Source organism: Ailuropoda melanoleuca, chromosome 7, assembly GCF_002007445.2.
Source record: "Ailuropoda melanoleuca isolate Jingjing chromosome 7, ASM200744v2, whole genome shotgun sequence".
NCBI classification, from domain to species: domain Eukaryota; kingdom Metazoa; phylum Chordata; class Mammalia; order Carnivora; family Ursidae; genus Ailuropoda; species Ailuropoda melanoleuca.
Genome location: NC_048224.1, coordinates 8,184,105 through 8,205,486, shown reverse-complemented (window position 1 = coordinate 8,205,486; position 21,382 = coordinate 8,184,105). Strand labels below are relative to the sequence as shown.

Here is a 21,382-nt window from a genome sequence, read left to right as displayed (position 1 = left end):
GCTTCGAATGTTGGTAAATCTCTGTTCCTTCTATATAATCAATCTTAAAGTGTCCTGAGTACTTCTATTATTTATTGCTATTTAAAAAGTATTTTAGATTTTACTCAATAACCTTTGTTTTTTAGTATTTGTAAAGTCATTCATTTATTTACCACGGTCACTTTAGAATGGATAAAATCACTGAATTATGTATTTAACTTTTTGGATTTGGGGAAACATAGTTGAGACTAGACAAAAATAGTATGAAATTAAGAAAAAATGAAATGAAAATTATTTTTAATGCTAATATGATGGTAGTTTGGCATTTTTGTGCATGCATACTAAAATGGTAGTAGAGATATCATCCCTTGGTAATTTTTTTTTTTTTTTGCTTTAAAGTAATAGTGTCAGATATATATTAGTTTATATTCATAGCAAAAACAAAAACAAAAAAAAAACAGCTTAAGAATACCCTATTATTGGGGCACCAGGGTAGCTCAATTGGCTAAGCGTCCCGACTCTTGATTTCAGCTCAGGTCTCCATCTCAGGGTTGTGAGTTCAGAAAAAAACTAAAAAGAATACCCTATTATTCTAACAGTTGTCAGTTGAATGTGTCAACATATCCTGTGCTTTTTAGTGTTGCATAGAACACAGAAACCTTGTAATAATTCTTGACCTTGCCCTGCAATCCCAGGTCTACTGAATGTATGTCTTCAGTAAATTTGTTTATATAGCTAATTATTTGTGAATATTATTGCATAGCATAAAAGATTTAGCAGTTTTTATTTCCAAGAATGGTGCAGTCACTTTGAGTTTAAATGAGTACAGCCTAGCAGCAATTTTATTGTCTCACTCATCTTTTTTTTTTTTTTTTTTTAAAGATTGATTTATTTTAGAGCAAGAGAAAGAGTGCACAGGGTTGGGGAGAGGCAGAGTGAGAGGGAGAGAGAGAATCTCAAGCAGGCTCCGCATGCAGGGCTCGATCTCATGACCCTGAGATCATGATCTGAGCCGAAATCAAGAGTCAGACACTTAACTGACTGAGCCACTCAGGTGCCCATCTCACTCATCTTTTACCGAACGTCGTAAGTTAAGTGGTAAATGTACCAAGAAAATATGGTATCTTTTTTTTTTTTCTTTTTATTGCTCCAATTTTCTGGAGTTCTTACTCTTAAAAGATGGGAAGGCAGACAAAATGGTTTTTCTAAAATATTTTACCCTCAGCCATGAAACTGGCGTTCAGGTGCCAGCGCAGTTTGCTCCCAAGGAAACCGCAATTATGTCTGCGTCAGAATTTCACATATCATCCTGAACCATCTGATAGCCGTTAGTTAGGCGTGAATAATGATTTTTTTCATTTAGATATTAATTTCCGTTAGAGTTTAACAAAACTGAAAAAGTGCATTTTACTTGGGGGCTGGATGTGAGAGAGGGATGTACAGAATACCCCTGTAACTTCTTTGGGATATTGTGATCGAACTTCAGCTAAGGCTTATTCCCAGAAGTGCTGACAACTGTACAGATGTAACAGGACTCTGACGTCAGCATGGAAAGCTGGTTTTGAAGCCATTTTGAAAATTCAAATCCGTATGCTTTAAATACCTCAGTTGTGATACAAGCTATTTTCATTTTTGACAAATAGTGAAAACCAAATCCCTTCCAGCAGTGCAGTGGGGGAAGGAGGGAGATTTTGTCCCCCAGAGGACATTGGTCACGTCAGCAGACATTTGCTCGTTGTCACAGATCTGGGGAGTGTGTTGAGCATCTGGTGCTAGAGGCCAAGGTTGCTGCTAAGTACCCCACAAGGCACAGGACGGTCCCCAACGGAGAGTGATGCAGCCCAGAGTATCAGCTGTGCTGAGGATGAGAGACTCCTTAGTAAGAAGGAGATCCGAAATACCTCAGAGCTCGTTAATTTTCAGATTAGCCTCATAAAAACACAAAGTACTTAAAATAATAGCTTATAAGTAAAAATTGCTTCCTACTGGTGCTCTAAAAAGTTACCATTTTATAATAATGTAAAATTATATTTGTAAAACATGTTTGGTTTTCTAGAAATTTTGGAAAACACTTATTTAGTCATTTAACAAATATTTGTTGGGTGTCTACTGTGTGTATTGGTCCCTGATCTAGGCTCTGACGATGCAGCAGTGAATAAAATCAAGTTCTTGCTTATATTCTAATTGGAGGAGACAGGCAATAAACAAATGTATAACATGCAAAAAAGTATTATTAAGTATACTACAGTTGGGTAAGGGATAGAGATTAATGATTGAGGATACAGTCAGAAAAGACCTTTCTCAGTGCTGACACTTGAGCAGAGACCTGGAACTCAAGCAAGTCACTGATTTTGGGAGGAAGAGCATTCGAGGGAGAGGAAAGAACCAGTGCCAAGACCCCCTGGGTGGGAGCACACTTGATATTTTCAAGGAACAGTAACAAGGCCAGTCTACCTTGAGTGGAGTAAGTTGGGGAGAAGGTAAGAGGAGCTGAATTGAGAGCAGTGAGGGATGGAATTAGAGGTTGGAGATGGGTTTTTTTAAGGATGTTTGGTGGTTGGGACTTTGGAAACTATTGGAGGGTTTTGAACATAGTTATACAAATTCATTTACATTTTAGAAAGAAAATTGATAGTTGGGAAATAAATTGAGGGAGGACAAGGATGGCAGCAGTAAGACTAGTTGCGAGACTATTAAAATGTAGTCCAAACATGAGATTATTGTGGGAGTGGTGGAAGTGTTCAGAAGTGGGCCATTATTGTTTGAAAAGCTAAAGGATTTGGTGATGATTTGGATGTGGGGTATGAGATAAAATGTGACGAGTCGAAGATGATTCCAAGGTTTCATTGCCTGCACAACTGGAAGAATAGACCTATCACCTCCTGAGATGGAGAAGCCTGCAGAAGAGTTGGTTTTAGGAAGAAGTTAAAGATTTGGGTTTTATGTGTTTACTTTGAGATGCCTAATCCATATCTAAGAAGAGATGTTAACTAGACAGATTCAGGAATCAATTTCAGTGGAGTGATATAAGCTATAAATTTATGAGCTTTCAGCATAAAGATGGCATTTAAAGTCATGGGATCTGATAGATTTTCTAGGGAGTAAGTACATGTAGAGAAGAAAAGAGGTCTGAAGACCAAGCCCAGGGCACTCTTAAAAATTAGAAGACAGAAAGATGAGGAGGAATCAGAAAGGTGACTAAGAAAGAGCATCCAGTGAACCAGGAGGAGAACAATGGTGAAAGCGAGTGTCAAGAAAGTTGATGGTGTACTGAGGGGAAGTTACGGCAGGGAGTCAAGTGAAAGTGTTGGGGGAAGACAGTAGTAGGTAGTGAAATGGTGGTTGGGTCAACAGATTGGCGGTCCCACTGACGTTGAGAATTTGTTAGCATCGATGACCTACAGGGAGTTTGGCTCCAAAGGTAGGAGGTGGTATTCAGAGTGTGCTATGCTTGAATTTGCATTTATTTTATGGGTACAGTTATATGAAACAATATGATATAGGATTTAATCATAGAATTTGGACGGAGATTAGATTAGGATAGAAGATAAAATTGTTGAAAGAAATGAGTTCAAAGAATTCACAGACCCAAGTATTAGAAGACTTATTTGCTAGATCATAAGTAGCCAGATCCAACTGTTGGCTTATTTTTGTTTAGCTTGCATCAGGAGGTGATGCCCCCACTGCTCTCTAGTTTTGTAACATTTTGAAAGTTTAAACGATAGCATTATAAGATTGCGAAATAGGAATGTAGGCATATCATTCCATGTAAGCGCCCTTCTCTCCCTCTGTTGGTTTGTGTGGGGTGTGTGTACATGTTGCCCGTGTGTTTCTTTTTCTGTGTTGATCTCCACCATTGCATGTGTGCAGCAGTCTCTGTAGGCAGTACTCTGCGTCTTCTCATGTTGGGAGAGGAGACTCTGCTCTTTTGTCTAGCGTTCTTCCACATTTTCATTGATTCATTCCATAAATGCTCACTGAGTACCTACTGTGAGCTAGAGCTGGTTCTAGGTTCCAGGGACTCATCATTGAGCAAAAAGGCAGAAGTCCCCATCCTCAAGAGGTGCACCTACTAGCGAGCGAGGGCCTGTACATACTCTGGCAGGCAGTACATAAAGAAATAGGTATGTATCAGGTGGAGGTAAGTACTAGGGAAAGAAATAAAATAGACCAAGAAGATAAGGAACGCTGGGATTTTCTGTAGTGTGGTCAAGGAAAAACAAGCAAATAGGCCCCAATAAAAATAAGCAAATGGGTCTCTAATAAGGTGATATTTAAGCAGAGATCTGAAGAAAGTGAGGGAGCAAACATGGATATCTGGGGAAAGAGTTTGCCAGGAAGAACAAATGTAAACAGCCCTGATGTGGAAGTTCGCTTGATATGTTCGAGAAATAGCAAGGAGATCAATATGGGGGGTCGGAGTGGCACAGGAAGAAAGTGGTAGATGAGATCACAGAGCAGTGGGACTCCTCCTCTCTCCTTTTTTCCTTCTGTCTCATTTCCTTTCCTATAACTTTTTGGACACTTTTTGTCTCTCCTTTCATAGGAGAGAAGGCAAATTTTATTTGACATTTTGTTTTATGTATTTTAAAAGAGTTTTGTTTCTATTTATGAAATTAAGAAAGTATTTTTATATTGTATATTTCAAGGTCACAACTTTCTTTTCAGTGTAATTTCATTTTTTGTACCTTCTGCATTGTAAAACACACAGAGGTGTGCACAAAAATAAAAACAAACAGCTCAGTGAATTATCACAAAGCATCTTTGAGCAATCCTTAGAAGATTTATCCTTTTTGTTATTAGACATAGTTCCTTTTCATTGCAATGAATATTACTATAAATTTATTCATGGTGCAGTTGACCCTTGAACAGCACAGGGGTTAGGGGAGCTGACCCCCCATGCAGTTGAAAATTCATGTATAACTTTGACTTCCCCAAAACTTCGCTACTAATCAGTCTTACTGTTGACTGGCAGCCTTACCAATAACAAACAGTCGGTTAACATATATTTTGTATAGGTATTATACTCTGTATTCTTACAATGAAGAAAGCTAGAGAAAAAAATGTTATTAATAAAAGCATAAGGGAAAGAAAATACACTTATAATATAGTAAAAAAAAATATCTGGATATAAGTAGACAGGTTCAGGTCAAACCGGTGTTGTTCAAGGGTCAACTGTATTTCATTTAATATAAGACAATTTATTTATCCATTCTATTGATGGACATTTACATTGTTTCCAGTTTGGGTCTGTTACAGATAATGGTGCCAGAAAGCAACCTTGTTCATGTGTTTCCTGCATATGTGTATGTATTTCCCTTGGACTTAACAGCTAGAAGTGATAGTGTTCAAAGGATATATCTGTGTTCCTTTAGAGACTGTTACACAGCTTTCCAAAGTGGTCCTAGGAATTTAAACCCCCACTAGAAAAGAATATAAGTTCAGAGTACTTCACAGCTCCACTAATACTCGTTCAGGTCTTAAAGTTCGCCATTTTGCTGGTGATGGGCAGTCCTTGATTGTGTTCTCATTTGCATTTTTCCAATGACTAATGGTGTTGAGGCCCTTTTCATATGTTTACTGATGATATGAATAGCCTATTTCATGCAGTGTGCCTGTGTAAGTATTTTGCCTATTTGCGGGGGGGGGGGTTATTTGACTTGTGTGTGTGCTAATTGTAGGGCATTTTAGATTTGAGCTTTTTTTTTGAGTATGTGTGTAATAAATACCGTCTGCTCTCTAGCTTACCTTTTCTCTTGATATTTTTTGATGAACAGAAGTTTTTAATTTTCATGTACTCCAACTTATCAGTCTTTTCCTTTTTGGTTAGTGCTTTTCAGGTTCAATTTAAGAAGTCTTTTTCTATCCCCAAATTATCAATGTAATTCTCCTACGTTGTCTTCCAAGTATTGTATTTTTTACATTTCCACCTGGAATTGATTTTCGTGTTTCTCATGAGATATGAGTCAGGGTTTCATTTTTTTTTCACAGATGGATAGCCAGTTGATTTAGCACCATTTATTAAAAAGATCATTCTTTCCACTCCACTCTGTGGTGCCGTCTTTGTCAGAAACCACGCCGTATATGTGTGTATCTGTTTCTGGTTCTTTGCTAGTCCATTGGCCTGTATGTCTGTCCTTGTGGTTGTACCATGCTGTCATAACCGTAGTTTTATAGTAAATCTTGTTATCCAGTGGAGACTCCTCTTTTTTCATTATTTTTCTCCTTCAGGAGCCTTTTTAGATATTTTCTCCCCTTCCCTCTATGAAATTAAATACTAAGGAATTAGATTTTGTCAGGTAGGATTGATTTGTGTATGGCCACAAAACTATTGAAATAGGTGATTTCCCCCCCTTGGAAGAACCAATTTTCTCCCTCCTTGGGGGCCATATTACCTATATTCAGAATGCATGCAGTAAACCAAACCCTCCCACCTTCTTCTTTTTTATATAGGACTGGTAATGGTATTCATTGTGTTTGCTTCTTCCTGTGAAATTTAGAAACAGCTTACTCAGCAATTTGTACAAATCAAACAAAGTAAAATAAAAAAAAACCTGCCATCATTAGACTATATGCTTTGCTGGTGGTGGGTTTTTATTGGGATTGTATTAATTTTATACATCAGTTTGAATAGTTGACACCTTTAACAGTACTGAAGTTCCTGATTGTAAGCATAGTATAGCTGTAAGAAGAAAATTGCTTCAGGAAGAAATTGGAAACAGGAGGAGTTCTATAACCATGAGTGAGTAGTTAAAACTTTCACAAAGAATATTCACAGATTTACCAGTGAGTTCTGGCTCTATCAAATATGAAAGGAAACAATAATTCTAGTCTTATACAAACTCTTTTAAAAAGAACAGAAAAAGAGGGAACTCTCCCCAGCTTGTTTTATGTGTTCAGCATATGTTGAATACATAACTTATGAAAGATAATGAAGAAAGAAAGAAAATTATAGACTAGTCTGATTATGAACATAGGTAGACAACTAATACACAAAATATTAGTAAACTGAATCTGGATATATATGTAACCGGCTTGATCAAATTTTGTTTATCTTAGACATGAAAGGCAGTTTTTACATTAGAAAATCAGTATTTTTATCACATTAACAGATTAGGGGAAAAATCATGTGTACGTAGACAACCGTTTAGACAATGAAATTAATAGCAAAACCATTTATAATAGAATCAAGAAACAGGTAGTTCCCCTTAGTTAAATATGGCCAAAAAAGTACAAGACCTCTGGGGGGAAAATATGAAGCTTAATAGAGAGGATGTGTGTGTGTGTGTGTGTGTGTGTGTGTGTATTGTAAGTTGAAAAACTAATTAAACTAATTAAAATTTTTCTGGAAATACAAATGGATATCCATATAGTAAAAGTAAATTCAGACCCCTATATTTCACTGTGCACAAAAAAGAATAAACATCAGTTCCTGGTGGATTAGTGACCTAAATGTGAAAGGCAAAACTATAAAGCTTTTAACGGCTTTGGATGATAATATAGGAGAATGCCATTATTACCTCAGGATTGGGAAAGGTTTCTGAAACAGGAAATAAAAAGCACTGACAGAAAAGATTGAGAAATTGGTCTACATTAAATTGAAACTTTGGAGTTATCAAAATATACCGTAAAGAAAGTGAAAAGGTAGACTCAGAGTAGAAGGTATTTGCAGTAAACAACTAAAACACGGTAGTGTCCAAATGGTATGAAGAATGAGTCAGTTTTACCTTCAGGGTAGGGATGAGGGAGAGAATGTGATGGGGCACGAATGCACAGATGAAAGCTCTGGTATCAAATGTTCTCATTCTTGAGAGGGTAGTGTTACTTTTCTCCAAACTGAACTTACATCTTACACGTTTTCTAGATATGAGCACATTTCCTTTTTTTTTTTTTTTTAAGATTTTATTTATTTATTCGACAGAGATAGAGACAGCCAGCGAGAGAGGGAACACAAGCAGGGGGAGTGGGAGAGGAAGAAGCAGGCTCATGGCAGAGGAGCTTGATGTGGGGCTCGATCCCATAACACCAGGATCACACCTTGAGCCGAAGGCAGATGTTTAACCGCTGTGCCACCCAGGTGCCCATGAGCACATTTCTTAACAAGAAATGGGAAAAATGCAAATGATAAAGGAATACAGTTACAATATCCATTTGCTAGGGCTGCCATAACAAAATGCAACAGACTGGAAGGCTAACACAACAGAAATTCATTTTGTCACAGTTCTGGAGGCTGGAAGTCGAAGAGCAAGAAGTCAGCAGGTTGGGTTTCTCTGGACACCTCTGTCCTTGGCATGCAGATGGGCCATCTTGTCGCTGTGTCCTCACATGGTCTTTCCTCTGTGCTTGAGCATCCCTGATGTCGGTTTCTATAGGGACACCAGTCAGATTGGATTAGTGCCCACCCTAAGGGACCTGTTTTAACTTAGTCACCTCCTTAAAGGCCCTGTCTCCAAATACAGTCACATTCTGAGGTACTAGGAATTAGGAGTTCAACATATGGATTTTGGGGGAGACACATTCAGCCATAACACTGAATATGTAGTAAAGATCTCGAATAGCAAAATGGTTCTTGTGATTTGGATAAAGTTTTCCAAGCCAATTTTTAGATCCCAAAAGTGCTACATAAAAAAAAAAAATTAAAATAAAGTGAAGATGTTATGCTCTGAAGAACTTTGCTAAATGACCAAGATTTGGGTAGTACTGAAGATGTTAATTGTGTGTGTGTAATCTTGGAATGCAGTTGTGTTTTGAAAATGTTAAGAGTGATAAAGAGAAATTTCTTGAAGTATTTTACTGTTTTACACGAATACTCTTAAATATAAGTGTGCAACCAAGTGAATAAATGTTATATTACATTTAGATCTTTCAGTCTCATCATCCCCAACATTTATAAATTCTAGCTGGCAAAATTTGTTTGAAAGCTTTTCACTGGGAGAAGGGAAGATGCTTTTTATTTGGTCATATATGGTATTTTTATGACACCGAGCTCTACTGTAACACCATATGTGCATTTCTGAAATTCACCCTACTATGCAAAATTATGCAGTGAAAACCACAGAGCTTATGGGAAGATGGAGTCACAACACTCAAGAACTTTGTCAGTGACACTCAAAAGGGTCAGAACCTAATAAAATCAGCAGCATGGTTTAACACATGTTAAATAGTTAAGAAATACATGAATACGATACCGAACTTGACACTTTACCTTAAAAGAGACCTGCCATGTTGTTGTGGCGGTCGGCATCAGACAGGTTGCAGTAAGTGACGTGCTGGGAAGTGACGGGAGGAGAGTCATCTGAAACCTGAGGGAAAGTTGTAACAGCGGACGTGGATGAGTGTGGCTAACACAGACGATCCTTTGTGGTAGTGGTAGGTGTTCGGTGTGCGCATGCGTTTGGGGTATTCCCTGGGGCCTTAATTTAGCTGGGTGCAGTTTTCCGTGTTCATCTAGGGTTTCTCGCAGATGAAATCACACATAAGCCAACACAGAGTCCTTGTTGTGCTCAAGTTGTTTCATGTATCAACCACGTTGAAACAAATTTGTGTTTTCAGACAGCATCATAGCAGAACGTACTGCACTTAATTTCTTGTATCATGCATAGCTCCATCTTTTCATCTTTACATGTTTCGTAAGGACTCTGTGTTAGGCTCTTTTCACTGAGCTTTTGAAATGACTCCCTAATATCTGAGTGCTATACAGCGCCGTAAGTGTCTTGGTGAATTTCAGGTTTTTCCAGGCCAATGAATTGAGTGGTTTGGGTGTAGACTCAGATTTCTGCTTGGGTCTGGTGGGGGGTCTTTGTGATACATCGAAAAGCATCTGTTCTTTTGTTTCAAGCAAGCTCATTATGTTCGATGACCTCTGTATTTTGGATGTTGCTACCAGCATACCTTTAAGCCTTGACCTGAGTCAGTGTTAAAAAAGCATGTGGCTGGTTATGTTTTGGGGGTCCTTCCCATTCATCTTTGCTTCAGGCCACTGTGGAAGTATTACTGCGGAGCTTAGCAGCAGTAGGTTTCCAGAACCCCATCCCACTCTCGTCTAGTCTGTTTGCTTGCTTACAGAGTAAATGAAATGCTTCTTGTTTTCCTGTCTTTCCACCACTTTCTTGGGTTCACTTTCAAGACACTCATTTTTATGCTCATTTTTAAAGCCAGGAAATGAGCTTTCCCTCACAGCATTTACATTTTCCTTCCTGTCTAGGCATTGCTTGGTGTTTCTACAGTCTTCTGCCTGCATTCCTGTTAGAGCACGTATCACACTGTTTTGGAGTGTCATAAAATTGGGTTTTCTCTCTCTAAATAAGCTGCAACTTTTTCAGGGCATGAACCATATCTTTCTCATTTTTACTTTTCTGTTACTTAGCGCAGTGCTTGGCGGTGGTGGTTGAGTGGTAAATGGATGGATGAGTGAAGTAGGCTCTTAGCTTGTTCACATGATCTTATCACCAGTGTTTCCCCCTCAGTTTGACTCAGTGACATAATCTCTGGGTACCTTGGTCACCTGAACTTTATTACCACGAATCAGGCTTGTACATTCAAACTCTTTAGCAGGATAATAATAAAATTAACTTTTGTGGAACCAAAGATTGTACACTGTATGTTTTGTTTGTGTTTTTTGGAGGTTTTTGTTTTGTTTCTTGTTTTTTGCTACAAGCAGTAATAAGTGTGACTAATTTGCAACTTTAGGATTAAGGTTTTTCAATGCAAGAGTAGTAAAAATTCTATTTTCCGGCTTGCTACTATGAATTAAAAATAGTTATTTTTGAAATTTTAAAATATTTATATATTGATTAAGTGGAGTAAAATTAAAAGGGGGAGAGTATTTCTTTAAGATAATAAGAGTCAATGTTACGGGTTAATTCTTGACTGTTATTGCAATTACAAGTAACTTTTCAATTTGTTTTTAAGTCTTTATTCTCTCTTCTTCTTATAGGACCTCTTTGTTGTTAGACATGAATTGGCCATAATGAGACTAGCTGCCTTTATGGGCATTACTATGTTAGTTGGAATAACTGGACTTTTTTATACTCAACTAATTGGCATCATAACAGTAAGTATATATTTTTAATGTATTTATGAACATATTCCCTAATTACGAACTTAATTCTAAGAAGTGACAAGAAGTTTAGAAATTAAAGGAGAAAATTACCACATAGTCATTTATATATTTTTGTTTCCATATGCCTGTGTAATTAATGTAGTTACAATTGGTGTACAGAGTATATATACAATTTTGTATCCTGCTTTTAAAAATGAGCATATTTCTATATGGCTACAAACTCATGTTTATAGTTTTTAATAGTTGGATATACTCTGTTCAGTGAATATAGCATATTTTAATTAACAGTTTTCCTGTTGATCAACATCTAGGGTATAATCTTTTTTCTATATTACAAATAACACTACTTTGAACATCTCTTTTTCCTCTTTAAACTATTTAAGATAAATTCCAGAAAATGGAGTTGCTGGTAGAAACATTTTATTAGTAACAGGGTCTTACTGGTTTTTTTGGCATGTATTTATTAGCCAAGTAGGATTTATCACAACAGAGAGGTTCAAAAAGTGAGAAAAATTATATTGAGTAAGGATGTAAAAGTTTGGTAATATACTGCATTGTAGAAGATGTAGGTTAAGGTTTTCTCATACATCGTTGATGGGGGTAAATTGGGATAACCTTTTTGAAAGGAAAATTGTCAGTGTGTATCAAACCTTAAAATGCACAGTCCTTTTGATCAACCTCTACACATTTATTTTGTAGAAACTATTTATTGATGTGTGAATAAACATGTATGTTAAAAAAGATCTCCATTGTTATATTATGTATAGTGTATGTAAACATAAGTGTTTATCAGAATATGTTCAGTGAGAACAATGTATAGTAAGAAAAAAGTGTTATCAAAACTTACTATAAAGTAACAGTAATCAAAAAAGTACTCTACTGGCACAAGATACACATATAGATAAATGACATAGAATTGAAAGTCCAGAGATATATGTATGTAAATATAGTCAACTGATATTCAACAAGTGTGCCAAAACTATTCAATGGGGGAAAAAAAAGTCTTTTCAATAAATGCTGCTGGGATAACTAGATATACACATGCAAAAGAGTAAAGTTGGACCCTTACCTCACACCATATACATAAATTAACTCAAAATGGATCGTAGACCTAAATGTAGGACCTAAAACTGTAGAATTCTTAAAAGGAAACAAAGGAGTAAATTTTGGAGCAGGAAATAGTGTCTTAGATATGACACCAGAAGTGCAAACAACCAAGAAAAAAATAGATAAATAAAACTATAAATTTTTGTGCTTCAAAGGACACAATCAAAGAAGTAAAAAGGCAGCTCATGGAATGGGAGAAAATATTTGTAAATTTTGTATCCGATAGGGGACTTTTATATCTAGGATAGAGAACTATAACTCAATACTAAAAAAACAGCCTAATTAAAACATCGCCAAAGGATCCGAAGGCACATTCGTTCAAAGACTTATACCAGTGGACAACAAATACGTGAAAAGATGCTCAACATCATTGGTTATCAGGGCAATGAAAATCAAAACCATGATGAGGTACCGCTTTATACACGCCAGGATGGCTGTAATAAAAAAAAAAAGATAGTAACAAAGGTTGGTCCAGACATAGAGGAATCAGAACCCTCACACGCTGCTAGTGGTCATGGAAAACAGTGCAGACAGATAACAGTCTGGCAGTTCTTTAAAAAGTTAACCATGGAATTATCATTTCATTCAGCAGATCCACTCCTGGGTGTATCCCCAAGAGAAATGAAATGTATGTCCGTGCAAACATTTGTACATGAATATTTATAGCAACATTATTCATGCATAATAGCCCCAAACTGAGAGCAATCCAGGTATCTGTTAGCTGATGAATGGATATACAAAATGTGGACTATCCATACAGTGGATGTTTATTCTGCCATAACAAGAAGTGATGTACTGATACATGCTGTAACATGTATGAACCTTGAAAACGTTATGCTAAGTGAAAGAGGCCTGTCACAAAAGGCCCTGCATCTGTGTGATTCCACTTATGTGAAATGTCCAGAATAGGCAAGTCTGGAGAAAGAGAAAGGAGATGAGTGGTTGCCTAGGGGTGGATAACTAGATACAGGTAGTGGTAACTAGCCTCTGAATAAAATGGGAAGAATACAGTCAGAAGTGGGGGGAAAACAGATTTCTTGTATAACCTGTGGTTGCTTACTTTATAAGGTCTTCATAATAACCTTTCCTCCCTAGGTTTTATAGGAAAAACATTAAACACACAGGAAATTTTAAAGAATTTTACAGTGAATACACAACCACAATTAACATTAGAAAACTTGCTTTATCTCCTATCAAACTATCAATCTATTATATGTTTTGATACATATCAAAATAAATCACAGGCATCAAATTGTTCACCATCCAAATCATTAATAGAGCTCAATGCTTGTTTACATTTTTTCCCCTTCATGTTCTTATTGGCTGTTCATGGATTGTATAATGTCTCTTTAAATTGTTTTTTTTTTGTAACTCAGCTTGAAATATTTTGTGGTATCCCCTGACTTCTCTAATGGTGACAACTAACATGATATTAATTACAGTGGTGAGGATGAGAGTAGGTCTTTGCCTAAAATCTTTTCTCTACTTTTACACTAATTCATAATTATAGTCTGTCTATAAGTGATATTAGAATTGCCAGATTATACTTGGGATTTTTTGAATTTTCAGTTTTGGATTTACCAAAATCACTGGTATATATTTATATCTCCTGGAATGAGAATTCTCAGATTTTTTTTCGATTTCTTCTGAAGAATGACTGGAAATGGACATTTGGGACGTTGCTGCTAAGAGTACAAGTTACTTATGGGCCGTTGGGGTTTATAGCTGGGGGCAGCAGTTTCCTTCTCCCCCAGCAGCCCCAGAAGCTTCGGAGAGAGGGGGGTTTGGCAACAAAAGCTTCAAAATCTTTTAAGAATCCCCACTCTGAAATTTGAATGTTCACTTCTGAGTTGACCCTAAAGTTATTTATTGAATTTCTTGGTTTTTAAAGGATATATAATATTAGATTCTGTTCTGACTCTATTCCATATCACCAACATGTTAATATTTTTCAAATTGCATGATTTTTTCTTTTGCTATGATATTGAAGAACATTTCATTGTCTAAAGCTGGGGAGGTTGGTTCTGATGTTTTGATATTTCTAAAACTAAGTAGAAACCACATTTGTTATATAATGCTTCCTCCAAAAGTTTCATTTCTTTCTGTATACATATGGTATCCTCTCAGAATACTCTTCACTAGGCAGTTCTGATGTCTGTAGAAATTATACATTTGTGAAACATTCAAAAAAGAATGTATACATTCATTAGTCCAGTCTTTACTCACCCTACTCCCTCTTGAATCCAAGTACTTTGAACAATTACAGTCAATTTCAATTCCATTTACCTGGGCTTTCATAGTGACCTTCTAGCATCACTCTTTTTGGATTAAAAAAAAAAAAATCTTTTAAGGTTTCCAGAATGCTCTCCTCTTCACATTGATTTAAGGCTCTTTAAGACTTAATTATTTAAGGTGGTTAAACCTCAGTATTAATTTTAAATCTAATGAATTATTAGTATTTAAATAAAATAGAATTTAATATTTTAATTAAAGTTAAAAATAGAGATTTTGCTTACTCTTTTTTTAAATACAGTATGCTTGCTGTTTCATTTTATGAAAAAAATTAAGACTATCCACAGGAAATTTCACCTGGGTGTGTTTTGTCATAATTTGAATCCATGTATCTCTCACAAATGTGAAAGAAGTGATGAATTTGTTAGGTAGCATAAGAAAGAAAAGGAGAAGAAGAAATCACGGTAAATTTAATCTTTCCACGGAAGTCTTCTTCCTTCCCCTATTCCTGTACTCAAAGACCAGGAAGCATTTTGAGAAAACACTGGTAGGAGTATTATTTCATTATATAAACTATGTCATTACATAACTTGAATATAGGCCTATTAGACAACAAACAGGCAAAATAAATGCTGTCTTTTTTTGGTTTAGATTGAGGCTTTGAGGAAGCAACACATCTGTTTTCAGTAATTTTTTCCCCATTATTTGTTCTTACTTGGAATAAATAAATCATTTCTTTTCATGCGAAAGGGAAGATCCTGTCTTCTTATTGATAGTAGAAGGTAACAGGATAATCACAGTCATGACTATCTGATGTCATTTTAGATTTAGCAAGAGCAGATTATCTGTGACCCAGATAAAATAACTAGAAATTAAATTTAAAAACAGTGGATTTTTAATCTCATTTCCAAGGTTAAAAGATCCCAACACCACCAGATGTTTCTGTGGAATAGATTAATCTTAAAACCAATTTTAAAGGATTACCTTTGGTTATTTTTAGATTTAATTTTAGACATATGTTGCAATACATGTTTGTGCATTTTTACTAATATTAATACCGAAGTTAAAATGTTTTCAAAGCAGTCTGCTTTGAAGCATTCTTTAGAGAACAGATTACTCTAATTACTCCTTACTTAGCCCGTTTAGCCTTTTTTCTGTTTCTGTTTCCGAATGAAATGGATAGTGATGTTGTTACGAATGTAATTGATGTTGTCAGAATTTCTTATTGAGCAGGGGTTCACACACAGCCAAGAATAACGTCCATTCTGATGAGCACCAGTACCGACAGCGCTGGGTGATTGTGTTAGTCATGTTTTCAGTCACTGGGCTTGGGGAGAGTTCATCAAGAAGCGATGTAACAGCTGTTACAGCGCCTTCTGGTGAGGCTCTGGCAGTGAGCTATTGTGTAGCATGACACTGCTCTGACAGTTCATCTCAATTTTGTATACAAGCATTTTTGTTTTCTGGGCACCGTGGAGTTTATATAATAGCTGAAGCTTCTGATGGCGTCTCTGGAGCATAGTGCTTTTCTCAGTTGTGGGGAGGTTGAGGGTAGGGTGGGGAAGATGTATTACGCTGTGGTTTTGTGCTTTAAATTCTCCAAGAAAAAAACTGAGCTTTCGCGTTTGGTCTCACAGGTACTGTTGTCGGACTCTACTTGGATTACTAAAGATAGCTTAAAGGAAAGCTTTTCAAATTAAAAGGGGGGAAATGTCCCCCCACCCCCCACATACTGACTCATGATTACTTAAATACAGAAAGAATCACAAATGCAAGGGTGACTTAATTTTAACTTGGTTATCTTATGCAATGAAAAGTATCTTACGTTCAAAATGTTCAGTTAGTTTAAATGAGATTATCTGTTAAATAGCATTCTCATTAATCAGACAGTTAGTGGGCTTACCTGCCTTTTAATATGTACCCAGAAATGTAGTCCTGAGATTATTAGTCCTTATAATTAAATTTTGCCAAGTATCCCACTGAATCAGTGTGGTGAATTAGCATCATTCAGTACAGTCTCTGTACAAATTATGTTTGGTTTACCCAACTCCAGATCAGCGTTGCAGATATGGAAATCATTGTTAATTATGCTGAGCCCAGCTCACTTAACGTTTTTGTAAAGGGCGCTCTGTATAGCATTTTCTTTTCTTTTCTGAATTATATGTTTTATTTAAGAAAAACAAAACGTACTTCTAATAAAATACTTCTAGTTGTAATATTACATGAAATATCTTCTCCGTGGCTTTTAAAAACCTAGAAAAATTATTAAGACTTTAAGTGCCATTTCTTATATGCTTTTAATATTATACACGAATATTAGCTAATTAATATTTCTTTGAGCTTTGAATATGTAGAGCACTTTATAGAACCTGGTCTCCCCCTTGCCAAGGAATTAGTTTAAATACATACTAAGCTACGTTGCACAGTAATATAAAAGTATTCTTGTTAAAAAATGCCTGCTAGCATCAAAATTACCATGTGTGGGATTGGATTGCTCTTCAGCATAAACATGTTCTTTTGTGAAAAACAGATTTATGTTGTGTCATCTCTCTGGCTCAGTGTCATGACCTCCTTGTATTTCTGATAAAATTACAAGTAATTACAAACTATTTCAATCTATGGCTAGAAGTTCTTCCACAGGAATACTGCATTTTAATTTTCTCAAAGCACTACTAATTGCTCTAGTGATTAAATCGATGCCTTTTTTAGTAAAGAAGCTAAACATTTTACTTGCATTTTTACCCAAACATTCATTTTACTTTCTCATACTCTGAATCTACATGAATTTTTTATCTGATTTTAGAACGTTACTGTAGGATTGGAGAAAACACTGAATCCTATACTTATAGTGAACTTGTAGATCTTTCCCACGATTCGTATGCTTCTCTCTGTCACATTTTGTCAGTGTATTAGTTACTCCCTAAATCTCAGCCAGAGAAGCACATTAGACCATCTTACCAGTATACTGGTAACCAAAAATCTTATTGGAAGTATAATTTTGTATTAAAAATGTAAGAGTAGTTGACCTGGAGTGTTGATTGGGAACATAGTTTCCAGCTGTTTCAAATATTTAGCATAAGGTTTACTTAAACAATATGTTACTGTATGTAACCATTCTCTCTGGCATTCTCTGTGTATTTCTGTACAGTTTTCTTGTATACCTGACTACTTTCACTAGACTGTAAGCTCCTTGATGCTAAGGACTGTGTTATAAGAGGTCCTTGGTAAATTTTTGATAGATGGATAAATGAGTAAATGAATTCTGGTTTATGTACATAGAACTTATTCTTTCAATTGTATTATAAGCTCCTTTGTAGACATGGGGTTATATCTGTGTAGTCTCCCGTAGTCCCTGTCATTTTATCTTTCATTATAAAATCCACCTTTTAGAAGTTATATTCTGATGTAATTGAGATAGTATATCTCTAAGCCCTCTCAAAAAAGAATATATATAGTAGGAAGCAATATCAATCAAAGGTATAGTAGGCAATATCAGTAAAGACTAGGACTGCCATTTATTGAGGAGTTATTAAGGGCTCTAACATATGGTAACTCATTTAATGCCTACAAAAACCTATGAGTAAGGAATTATTATTTGAAAATTGATATACAGAGTTTTAGTACCTTTCCTAAGGCTTTATACAGGCAGAAAGTGGCTTGGTGAAGAGAAGTACAGGAATTATTTTGGAAAGAGATTTTCAGTGACTATACACATAAGATCTACTGCCCTCTCACTTTGGTTCCATGATTGATTAAATGTCTATGTGAACTTCAGCTCTCTGTTAAAGATATAGCTGGTCCTCTGTTGGAGATAGCTGCTTAAAGAACCGATTATTTTGGAATATAGTGAGTCCTGTCTTAAAAGAAGGAGAGAGAGCTATGATTAACAGGAAATGTTCTCTCTTTGGATTGCAGTGAAAAAGTTAAATTAAGGAATGATGCTATTTCTGTCCATGTTCAGTGATTTTGGTGCTGCAAACATATATTGAGTACCCACTCGACGCAACATGCTGCTAGGTGCTATGGAAGGTACAAAGCTGCTGTCCATACGTTGATAAGAGGTGCTGGGAAGTCAAACAAAAGTCTGTCTTAGAATTAATAGACATTAGTAATAGATAAAACAGTATATAATCTCTGGTTGTGAAATAAGTTCTTGAGCAGTTTTTTTTAACTCCAGATTAAATCAACAGAATCACTGAATTAGGTATGTACAGCAGAGTAAAGTAAGAATAAAGAGTATAGGCCATCATCGAGGTTAGATTGAACTGTCTTCATGTCTTTGTGATAGAATGCTCTTAACGTGCATCGAGTTTTCAGTTTGGCAGGTAGAGAAAGTCCATTTTGAAAATGTTTCCAGAGTTAGGTCCAGGGGCAATGACTCCTAACTTCCAGACTCAAAAGCGATAGTCCTATAAACCAGATTGACTGTTTATTCCCTTATGTGCAGTCGTCAGGTGTGCCAAAGGACTTTCCAGCACATTCTTTCTCCTGTACGACAACATATATGGCAGTGTTGCTTGGTGAAAACGAACTCAAAGCAGGATGAGTCAGTTGGATGGATTGTATCATCAAGCTGTCTATTCCAAGAGGGCCAGATTCTCAGGACTGTTAACCAGGAAATGTCTGGTGATAAATTCTTGCTCTCTGGCCCCCACTCCTCCTAATTTTTCTAACAAACAATAAATACTTTCCCCTGTTAGGAAACTTTTGTTACCCCCTAATCCAGATATTATCTTATTAGTTAGGATATTTTTACTTACCTTCTCAGATTGAACCTGAAAGATCATTTCTTAGGATAAGATCAGCCAGCAGGAGAAGATTAAGTATCAGTTGATAGAATTGGCAAGGCCCACATAGGTCTTGCTGTTTCCAGTTTATCCTTTTTTTAGAAAATAAACTTTCAGTTTTTAAAATAAGAAAGCAGAGGTGCCGGGGTGGCTCAGTTGGTTAAGCATTGAACTCTTGATTTTGGCTCATGTCCTGGTCTCAGGGCTGTGAGGTCAAGCGGCCTTGGGCTCTGCACTGGGTGTGGAGACTGCTAAAGATTCTCTCTCTCTCTTCCTCTGCCCCTCCCCCCTCACTTGCATGTGCTCACTTGTTCTCTCCCTCTCTCTAAAAATAAAATAGGAAAGGATTTTCATGTATCTCTTAGTTATGCGGATTGATGGAAGTCCCAGTTATTTTGGTCATAAGACCCATCATCGTGACATAAATATTTTTTCTGGACATAAGATACCCCGATTGTAGACAACATACTATTTATAAAAACTTGTTTCTTACCATTCTTTGAAGATTGAATTTTTCTGGATAGCTGAGTTTTATATATAACTAAGAATTTGTAAGTTATATTTCTACTCCTTAAAGATGGCAGGTATCTTATTGGTCATTTCCCGATGGTCGTTAGAGGTATCGAATTTTTTATGCTGAGCAAAATTATCTGCACCAAAATCTATTTTAGTTATTTTTAGTTTATTTTTTCTAAAATATTCCACATTTCCCTGCTTTGCAACATACCCAAAAATGTATATTAAACCTCATTTGGCACTTCTGGCACTAGCTTGCAGTTTTCAGTGCTCTGCCATTAGGAACCCGTTCTCCTCCTCTAGTTTGCAGTTCTTACTGTGTTTACAAATGTGATAGCAGGTTGACTTGTGTTGCTCTGAGCATGCTGTGTAAGTGCCAGGGCCATGTTTGTGCCATGTTTGGCTATTCAAATACAAATTGTATTTTTTTCTTATAGCGGTATTCTTGATAGCTGAGTTTCAGAGAGAGATAAGCATTTGCTATTTCTAGAGAGGGGAGAAAAAGCCTTTTTTGGCTAGCCTCACAAATCCTGTTCAAAAAGTCATGGTAAACATCACATTCTTTGATAGAAAAACCATCTGTTTATGGTGACTTAACAGGTACTATTCTACTTGCTTCTTGAACCAGATTCTGGAAAGATGTCAAAAGCACTTGGAAATAAAAGCTTTTTGCATATGAAGCCTAAATCCAAAGTCTTTGAGATTGATTCTTTTATTGCCACAAATAAGTACCTCAAAGTTTTAATCAAACAGTAAACTTATGCACAGTAAAAATTTCCTATAATCGTGGGTGTAGTAGTGTGACTTTGTAGTCGCCTGCCTTATCCCGAAATAGTTTGTAAGTATTATCCCCAACTGTGATTTGAGGCCATTTACTTACCTGTCCTGTCTTTTCCTTGGCCTGGTTGCACAAGCTGTCCACAATGTTTTGGGGCAGCGTGTCACCCATCAGTGCTAAGAACCCGTTCAAATTACTTCATTCACTTTCCGTGCAGATGTGGAAGCAGAGGCCCCACTTTCCTCTAAGCCCATGATCAACGTCCTCATGTATTTGCAGACTGTGTTGTCACAAAGTAAAACGTTATTCTGAGGAAATTATGCAACAGAACTGAGAAAAGTTAATTATAAATAGACTTGTCATTGGATACCATGAATTTCAAAGCATGATAGGAAAACTACTGAATATGGAATATATGGCTAATCTACAATCTTGTCACAAATTCCCAGGAAATATGGAAATGAAACACTGCTATTGGTGGCTTTGTCATCTAAAAAAATAGATTTATTTTCTCGTATGTGGGCTAGCTATAGTTATTCAACTATTCATACATTAAGAACTGAGTACTGTGAGCTGTTGATGTAAGTGCTGTAACGAGATTTTTCATTTGTTAGTATCATTGGAAGAGAGTTCTACAACCAAAGAAGTCCTTGGGATTGCAGTCGGCACCCCATATATTTGTATGAGCGGTTCCGTTTACTAACAGTGTGGTCCCCCTGCCATGTGTGAGCAGCCTCTTGAAGGAGAAGATAAGAGGAGGAAAAGTCCTCTCACTTTTTCCATAAACCTTAAAGAACATATTTTCTTTTGTAATACTTTGAAGTATGTTTAAAATGTAAATATATGTCTAAAATAAGATTGTGTGATTTGTGTTTTGATTTTCTGGCTATTACTTACCATCTCAGTTTCTCAGTCTAGTGA

The 21,382-nt window shown here is 36.3% G+C and overlaps 1 protein-coding gene and 1 long non-coding RNA gene across 4 annotated transcripts in view; one reads left to right on the top strand and one right to left on the bottom strand.

Moving 5' to 3' along the window:
- ZDHHC21 (zinc finger DHHC-type palmitoyltransferase 21) overlaps positions 1-21,382 on the top strand; it is a 59,455-nt gene that overhangs the window by 35,027 nt on the left and 3,046 nt on the right. For all 3 annotated transcript variants that reach the window (XM_002915940.4, XM_034663907.1, XM_034663908.1), the window contains one exon: positions 10,916-11,032. In XM_002915940.4, the coding sequence (XP_002915986.1) occupies positions 10,916-11,032 (117 nt within the window). The remainder of the gene's footprint in view (positions 1-10,915; positions 11,033-21,382) is intronic.
- On the bottom strand, positions 8,211-20,697 carry LOC109489093. Its single transcript, XR_002142038.2, has 3 exons — positions 20,564-20,697; positions 9,185-9,281; positions 8,211-8,345 (listed from the first exon to the last, which is right to left on the bottom strand). It is a non-coding gene; the product is annotated as an uncharacterized LOC109489093 (long non-coding RNA).